The sequence below is a fragment of the Acinonyx jubatus genome, chromosome D1 (genome assembly GCF_027475565.1).
Source record: "Acinonyx jubatus isolate Ajub_Pintada_27869175 chromosome D1, VMU_Ajub_asm_v1.0, whole genome shotgun sequence".
Lineage (NCBI taxonomy): Eukaryota > Metazoa > Chordata > Mammalia > Carnivora > Felidae > Acinonyx > Acinonyx jubatus.
In genome coordinates, this window is record NC_069390.1 from 53,015,626 (window position 1) to 53,024,860 (window position 9,235).

At 39.7% G+C, this 9,235-nt stretch overlaps 2 protein-coding genes across 2 annotated transcripts in view; one reads left to right on the top strand and one right to left on the bottom strand.

Moving 5' to 3' along the window:
- LOC106966042 (olfactory receptor 52Z1P-like) overlaps nt 1–8,732 on the bottom strand; it is an 89,456-nt gene extending 80,724 nt beyond the window's left edge. The window contains exon 1 of the mRNA XM_053203607.1: nt 8,108–8,732. The gene's annotated coding sequence lies outside the window, so the exon portion shown is untranslated. The remainder of the gene's footprint in view (nt 1–8,107) is intronic.
- LOC106966048 (olfactory receptor 51V1-like) lies at nt 1,795–2,973 on the top strand. The gene has a single exon (XM_015062128.3). It carries the CDS (start codon nt 2,015–2,017, stop codon nt 2,954–2,956), a length of 942 nt encoding a protein of 313 aa, XP_014917614.2. The 5' UTR covers nt 1,795–2,014; the 3' UTR covers nt 2,957–2,973.
- Nucleotides 8,733–9,235: the final 503 nt, after the last annotated feature.

The following is a 9,235-nucleotide window of genomic DNA, read 5'->3' on the forward strand; positions in this document are numbered from 1 at the left end:
CATATTTAGTTGACTAATGACCCAAATTGTGCTTAAATGGACAGAGAAAACATTCAACATAAATATATATTTTTTAATTTTAATTAGATGGAACAGAAGGGTTAGAGAAGATATATTAAGAACATGGCCATTGCTCCATTCCCTGTGCTTGGAATATAAAAAATTAGGAATAAATTGTTGAGGTGACAAATTAAATAATGAGTGGTATATTTCTGAATTGCCTGTCACATAAATTGCATTACAAAATTCTGACAACTAATCAATTATTGAGCAATTAAATAAATGGCAAAAATATTAAGTAATTTATAAATATTTCTTATATTTTTCAAATAATGAAAATCTAATACTTTTTATTCTTAGGTGAAAACTGAAGCTTAGAGATATTTAGTAATTGATCACATTGTTAGAAAGTGGCACAACTGGGATTTGTAATGAGGTCAGTTTGAAACTGAATTTGATACTCTTAAAAATTATACTGCCCAATCCTTTCAAACTCTTCAAACACTGAAGAGGAGGGCACACTTTATTACTCATTCTATGAAACGGCATTACCCTCCTACCAAAGCCAGACAAAGACATTACAAGAAAAGGATAATATAGACCAATATACAGGCATACCTCTTTTTATTGTACTTCTCTTGATTGTACTTCGCAGGTAATGTGTGTTTTACAAACTGAAGGTTTGTAGCAGCTAGAAGCTGAGCTGTGTTTATTGTAGCTATAGAGAAGCTGTTGTCCCCATTCTTCATACCCCTTGTGACGTTAATTTTTCCAATGTATTCCTCCTTAGAGAAAATCTGTATTTTACAGATCTTTTAGCTGTGATCAATTGTTATTTTATTGGACCACTGTTGGGTTGCTGGTAAGGGACCTTAGATGGAGAAGGCAAGCATACAATAATCTTCTAACTACATCTTAGTGCTTCTGAGATTTTACTGGGTCTGTTTCTCAGAGGAGTGACCTCCACAAGGATTTCCACAGTGGTCTTCCTCCTCCTCTACCACCACCAGGCTCCTTTTTTTTCCCTCTCTGGCTTAGAATGCACAATCTTTGAATGGTGGTCCCTGTTGTCCTTAGATGAGACAGGAATTCTGAGGCAGCTGGACCAAAGAGTATTCCTTTCCCTCAACTGGGATAAGGTTGAAGCAGTCTTTTTCCTCAAAATCATTGGTCTATGTTATACAGAGTCCTCTGGGTATATTTCACAATTGTTACCCTTTCTGAGGGGCTCAGAAAATGGAGAAATGTTTACTAAGGCTTCAGTGAAAAGTAAAGGTGAAATTTGGGGAAGAAATAAAGAAGCCTTATATAAACATTTTTATTGATTCAGATAGATATGGAAACTCAAAATTATTTGGTATACTGATACACCCTTTCTCCCTGACTGTTTACCTCGTTCCATCTCCTTCAGAGTAGGTATTGAATTTTCAGTCGACCCAGTGAATCTCTCTCCCTGACAAAGATCTGGAAAATTCTGCCATTTACCCAGTCCTCTCAATCCCAGGGAGCCACTAGCCTGCAGTGACCAGGTGGAATCTTCCACTTGCATCAGCCACCAAGAGGGAAGAGTGCCTCCCAGGAGCCTGGGTCCACCTGGTCCACACAATCCTCTCATTCCTTCCTCATAAACCGGAGCCTTCTGACTCCTTGTGCCACAAGCACTGGCCACAGGACAGCGTGCAGAGGCTTCCTCGGGACAGCAGAACAGGAGCAACCTTATGCTCTCAATGGCTTTGCCACTGTCACTTGCTGTGTGTCCTGCAAGCGGCTCAGAGGGACTAAAAGCAAATGAAGGGCATGATCTGATTTGCCCACGACGGTCAGGACATTGATTTGCTCCCATAACCTGAGACCTAATACCAAGGAGCTTCCCTGTGAGACCGTCCTGTACTGTAGAGGACCTGTGCTACAGTGTGAGGACCTGTGTTAGACTCAACTGCTCCCACACAGCAGACACTTTGACAAAACTGTCAGTAAATATTGATCTCATCTTGAACATTACCTTCAAATAATCATGCCTGCTTCTTCTGCTTCCATTATCAATACCTCAATATTCATTCTCACGGGGTTCCCTGGCCTGGACCACTACTATCCCTGGTTTTCCATTCCCTTCTCCTCCATCTATGCCATGGTTTTCCTGGGAAACTGCATGGTGCTGCATGTGATCCGGACAGAGCCCAGTCTGCACCAGCCCATGTTCTACTTTCTGGCCATGCTGGCTCTCACTGACCTGTGCATGGGGCTGTCCACAGTGCACACGGTGCTGGGGGTCCTGTGGGGACTCAACCAAGAAGTTAGTCAAGATGCTTGCATTGCCCAAACTTACTTTATCCATGGTCTGTCCTCCATAGAGTCTGGGGTCCTTCTTGCCATGGCCTTTGATCGCTTCACTGCAATCTGCAATCCTCTGAGATACACAACCCTCCTGACTAACAGTAGAGTCATTCACTTCATGGTGGCCATTTTGATGAGGGCAGCTTTGTCCATTCTCCCTGTCATCATTCGCCTGAAGTTCTTCCATTACTGCCACCCTCACATCCTCTCCCACTCTTTCTGCCTGCACCAGGACCTGCTCCGGCTCGCCTGCTCTGACATCCGCTTCAACAGCCTCTATGCCCTGGCTCTGGTGATCTGTACCTTGTTGTTAGACGCTGTGCTTATTCTCATCTCCTACGTTTTCATCTTGCACACAGTGCTGGCAATTGCATCCCGCGAGGAGAGGCTCAAGTCCTTGCAGACCTGTGTGTCCCACATCTGTGCTGTCCTGGTCTTTTACATCCCCATCATTGGCCTCACCATGGTGCACCGCTTTGGAAAGCATCTCTCCCCTTCGGTTCATGTCCTCATGGGCAACATCTATATTCTCTTTCCACCCCTGATGAATCCAATCATCTACAGTGTAAAGACCCAGCAGATCCGAAGCAGGATGAAGAAGTGGTGTTCCCTGAAAATGTAGTAAAACCCTTGGGTTTGATCAGCAAGAATATTTTAAGGTCAGAAGAGTAATGCTACTTCCCATGTGTGCAACAACTTACAAGTTGAATAATAATGTCATAACTTCATGGTCTTTTATGATACCTGATTATTAAAGAACTCAAGAGGCTTTCTAATGCATTAGACACATGTCCACCCATTTAGACACGTGTCTACCTAAAATTGTGGAATCATGACTATTGTTTAGTTTATTCTGTCACTTGGTCATTATATCAAAATACAGGACACAATGAAATTGGACTTTTTTCATTCCTAGAGGTGACCTGAGGAACATCTAAAACTATGATGCTGAGCCTTCTCCCACTTTTATTATTTTTTCCCATTAGTGACTTACTGCAAACCCATTAAAGATGTTGGAATTAAAAGCTATATAATCCCTCTATTCCAAATGTTTATTTATTAGAGTCTGTCCATGCCATGAAGACATGACCTTAGTGCATATATAAACTTTTCATTTTACATTGTTTTGTACCATTCTATCATTAGCATTTCTTCGTGGCATTTTAAATTCTTTATAAATCTGTAAGAGAACAGTTTAGAAACTATAGCAAAAGCACAACTAAGAACTGATGGTGCCTGTGAGAACTGAAATATGATAAGGGGTATGAGAATATTTAGGATCTATGAGCATACCTAATAATTGTTTATGGCTTGGTGACCAGAGTGATTTCATAGTTGATGCTCAAGTTTCTGGTTTGTGAAGTCAAGTCAATGGTGTGTTGTTCAATGAGATGGTGACAAAGAAAGAATATTATTTATGTGATAAGATGGTGGAAGCTATGTTGAACACACTGCATTTGAGATATCTCTGGAACTTTGATAAATATCCATTGAAAATACTGAGTTTAGTAAGTACTCCCAAATGTCACATACACAGTACTAGACATGACACTGCTCAGGTACAGGAAAACATTGGGGAGCAAAATGAGTACTTTGCCTTCAGTGTAACAGGTGACACAGACAAAAATTATTAAGCAAACTTTGACATTAACATCCTGAGAATTGCTATTCAGAAATGAAGAGTGCACAGGCAGCCTGACAGGGGATGGTAATCTAATACAAGGACTTGAGTAATGACTCCCCTGAGGAAGTAATATGTAATTGAGGCTTGAAGATTGATGATAAATAACCTGAGGAATATAAGAAAAAGAATTTTCAGGCAAAACAAAGAGAAAAACAAAATTGTGAATACACTGGACTGTACAAAAAACAGGTGAATAAATGACTAAGAGATTCAGCTGTAAAAACTGAATAGCAGACAGATACAAGGTTAGAAAAGATGAGATTGTAATTTAGTTTTAATCCTTAGGGCAACATGTGACTACAAATGTATTGCAATTAGAATGGTGAAATCATCAATCATTTATGACTGATGTTAAGAACATCAGTCCTGTACCGAATAATAAGAAGGCCCAAACTTGACAGCAGAAGACAAGATAAAAGAGTCTCAATAAAAGGATAGAGTAGTGACTGAGCAAGGGTCAGTTCCAGGAGTTGCAAGAACTGAGTGTATATAAAATGTGTTTAATGGGTGGGGTCATAAGGTTGGTGATTGTCAGGGATAAGAGAAATGGAAGTGGCAATCATGTTGAGGTTTTTGGAATGAGAAACTACAGAGATCCTATAGCAATGTCCTGTTATAAGGAAGGTGTGGGTGAATGGCATTTGTGTTAGAAATATTCTTTTTTACGTATGTGATCTGCCCAAGGTACAATTAAGGAGAGATATCCAGCCTGGGGTTTGATATAGGTATCAGGTATCAGATGAGAAGAGTAGAGCTGGATACTGAATTTGCAAATCAAGGTCATAAACATGGTGTTTGAGATTATGAGAGCAGACAACTTGAGTAAGAAAAGGAAATAATATAAGTATGCTAAATAAAAACCCTGAACATTAAAACAGGGTGCAGTTGAATCCCCAAAAATAGCCTGAAAAGGAAGCAATAAAAGGATTAAGGAAGTATGATGTCAATGAATCCAAATGGAAAAGTGTTTTGTTTTTTGTTAAGTTTATTTATTTGTTTTTGAGAGGGATATAGAGAATCCCAAGCAGGTTCCACGATGATTTAACCTTCTAGAACTGGAATGTTCTTGCCCTAAGTTTATTCACCTGATTTCTTCCTCTAAGCCAGCCACTTTGCCAGGTCAATCTATAACTCTGGTCAGTGTTCAAAGGGTTGTAGAACATTATCATATCTCCAAAAATCCCTTTGAAATGCAATTAACTTTACAACAGTAATATAAGCAAATTGAAGACAATCATGTTAGCCAGAATGTTCCACGACTCCCCATAAAGAAACACTTAGTCCTAGGTGTAAATTCTATCTTCTCTGAACTTCTCAAACAGAGGTTGTACATAGGATGCCAATAAAGACCCCTGATGAGTTGTAGCAACTAAGAAGAACAGACACACTAATATAAATTATGTCATGTCCTTAGGAGATTTTTAACTGAAGCAAGTGTTCTGTATTTTCAGTATGAGGACATTTGTTTCGTACATAGTTATTCCCTTACTCTGTAATATACCTCCAGGTCCTCAAATAACTAAAGCCAACCTCTGTACTCCTACTAGGCTTCACTGTGCTTCACGCAAAAGTCTGTATCCATTTTGTCAAAGTGGTATTGATGCAAAGATTCTGAAAACGGCCAATGTGATAAACACGAAATCTAGAATGGACAACTGTCTAGATATGTCAAAGTGCCACACAGTGCAATAGAGAATAATGCTCTCTATTTTTAACATATGTTATTGAGTAAACTGGATATTTGTATGGAGAAAAAATACTCCTAAGTGTATCTTAATGCCAACATCACACCATATACAAAAATTAGACTGCAGATTTATTTTCAATTTTAATCCAAAAGGCCAAACAATAAAATACAAGAAGAAAATCTGGAAGAGGAAGTATGTCTATATATACTGTGCTCTAGAATCAATAATTCAAAAAGCCAATGTCCTAAAAGATTAACAATCTGATTGTAAATAAAGATACCTACCACTGAACAAATTCTATTAATTCTCCAATAGCAATGGTAAGAACTCATCCTGAATTTCATTAAAATTGAACTTGTGCTATGTCTTTCTTCAGATGTAAAATTGTTCTACATGACCTTTACTGCAAGATCTCCAAAGAAAGGAGAAACCAATTCATTTTATATTATGCAAATTAATAACTCTCATTCAATATTTATTCACCTCTTACTACCAGACACAGTAAAAACACTGGGATAGAGCAATGTGAATAAAATGGGCAAAATCAGGGGCACCTGGGTGTCTCAGTAGGTTAAGCATCGGACTCCTGATTTTGGCTCAGGTCATGATCTCACAGTTGTGGCTTCGAGCCCTGCATCAGGTTGTACACTGACAGTGAAGGACCGGCTTGGAATTCTCTCTCTCTCTCTCTCTCTCTCTCTGCCCCTCCCCCACTTGCACTATCTCCCTCAACAATAAATAAATAACCTTAAACAATATTTTTAAAAAATGGGCAAAATCACTACATTATTAATGTTACATTAAATTGAATTTGGAAAATACCTTGGAATTAAGTGTCAATAGCAAAGGAACCTTTTCCTTTTGCTCTGCTCTGAATGAACACAGTAACTGGGATCATCACCTCAACCAACAAATAAAAGCCTCTGAGATGGTTTGTGGTCAAGGCCAAATTGTGTGTAGTTCGCAAAGGCAAGCTTCTATCTGAGGTTCTTCCAAATACCCTGGCAAAGATCTCTTTCCATAGTAGGATCATCATTTGCCCTTTTACGAAGTCCACTACTGCCCTGCCTTCTTTTTTTTATGTTTATTTATTTTTGACAGAGAGAGAGAGACAGAGAGAGACAAAGTGTGAGCAGAAGAGGGCCAGAGAGAGACACACACACACAGAATCCGAGGCAGGCTCCAGGCCCTGAGCTGTCAGCACAGAGCCCGATGCAGGACTTGAACTCACGAACTGCAAGATCATGACCTGAACCGAAGTCCGATCCTTGGCCTACAGGCCACCCGGGCACCCCTTTTTTTCTGAATTTTTAAGTTTTTATTTATTTTTTTGAAAGAGAGAGACAGAGTGCAAGCAATAGAAGAACAGAGAGCGGGGGAGACACAGAATCTGAAGCACATGCCTTGACTTAACTGCATGCTATGAGGTTACCAAGCCCCAGGACAAAGAAACACAGCTTGCTAGAATATAGGGGAGGGTTAGAAAACACAAAGTTGCATTGTGCTAAGTGCCAAAGATGCAGTAGCTCACTTTGCTAAGTGTTTTAGATTCATTATCTTGCTTAAATATGGCCCCAAATAGATATGGTTTATCATTCCCAATTTAGATAAGAGGAAATTAAGTCTCAAAGGACTATTAGTTCTTAAGCAAAGAGTTATGAATATCACACCTGTTTCTCCATTACAGAGTTCATTCATTATTTTTACACAGAAACATGCTGAAACTAATGAGTAAATTTTTCTTAGATTAGTGCCCAAACCAGGTATGTTTTCTTTCCTCTACATATCTATTAAAAATTAAATTCCCCGGGTGTCTGGGTAGCTCAGTCCGTTAAGCATCTGACTTTGGCTCAGGTCATGATCTCCCGGTTCATGGGTTAAGCTCTGAATCGGGCTCTGTGTTGACAGGTCAGAGCTTGGAGTCTGCTTCCTCATATATTTGGAAAAGCAAAGATCAATTAACATGTTTCATGAAACTGAAATTTACATATGAATATATATGGCTTTCAATTAGATATATTTTTCCCCCTCAGAATTATGGTCTTAAGTACCTAAACTTTTTTTAAAAGAAGAAATAAAAATACAATACCAGATTTCAAGACGTTAAAAGTTAGAGAAGGAACAAATGCTGATAAAAATAGATGAACCCAAAACAATAAAAATAACTTTAGAAATAGTTATTTAGAAGTTTTACAAGGTAGATTTAATAATTAAACCTAAAAGTATGTTAGCATATCAAGATATGGCTAAGAATGAAACCATTTTTGAAATTAATAAAATGTAACTTCACAAGGGCCTGATTCTGCCTCTTATGTGACCGCATATTCAGAGCAAAGAAAAGGATATTTTGAGGCAAGAAAAGAACGTTTTGTTCAAAAGCAAAAAAAAAAAAAAATCCTACCTGATCTGGGGGCACTGCAGACCTCCATCCGCTGATTTAGGGCATTTGCCGTCTCCTGGAGGAAGCCACCCAATCTCCGCTGGTATCACCTCCTAACTAGCAATTCAGCAGCACCTTCCAAGCCTGTTCCATCGTTTGTAGGCCAACAGCTTCTGGGTCATGTGATAATGTAAGAAGACTAACAGGTGCCATGACCACTAGCCCAGAGCTGCACCTCCAGGCTACAAAGTTGGATGAGATCCTATCTGGGAGGATCAATTACTTTGTAAACCTTCAGTTACTTTTGTTTCCTGAGGTCCTAAAAACAGAGAAGGCAATTCCATAAAGTAACTGACTGAATACAATCAACTCCAATCATGATGAATTGCTGACTCTTTCAGGGCAAAAGAGGTCCATTGTAATTAACCTGACACTAAGTGGCTGGTTGGTGTCCACATCAGCTCTGTTTCTGGAAGGCTGCACATTCAGCAGCAACGATGACAGTAGCCCTGGTGTGTGGGGACCCACACAGTTGGATTCATGCACAACTTCCATCTCTACCCTCATGTCTACTGCATACGTTTCACACGTGTTCCAACACTGAGGGTGACCGATGACAGAGGATGACTTCTGGCCACACCATTCTGTCTAACTGGTTGCTTCAAGATCCTTCCATGCTTGAAGCTGTCTGGTGGATATTAACTGTAAACACAAACACCTTTACGCGGGTGTCCTCTGCTTTGGGTCAGCTGTATGTCTCTTCTACAGAACGCTTTTGTCCAGTGTTTCATTACTTCTCTGTCCAGCCTCCTGACCAATTAGTCTTTCACACATTTCTGGGAGTCTACATATATTCTTACCGCAGGTCACTTCTTTTTAACACCAAAGGATGATCGGGTACACCTCCTGAAGCTGTAACTATTGGGCACATTTGCCTTTGCTGGAAGCTCCAAATCTCAGGTGCGTTTCCCTTCACTTTTATCTGCCAAGGACACTCCTGAGTGGTACTGTAGTGTAGAGGCAGTCTGTTTTACTCAATCAGTCTAGACTTATTTCTTTCTCCTTTAGCTGGTCATAAGTAACTATTATTGGACAACAGATGTGACTTGAGGGAGAAGTGGAGGTATTAGGAGTGATAGTCGATGTGGC

Bases quoted from the DNA above. Each gene is read 5' to 3' on its own strand.
- LOC106966048 (XM_015062128.3), top strand. From the start codon at position 2,015: ATGCCTGCTTCTTCTGCTTCCATTATCAATACCTCAATATTCATTCTC.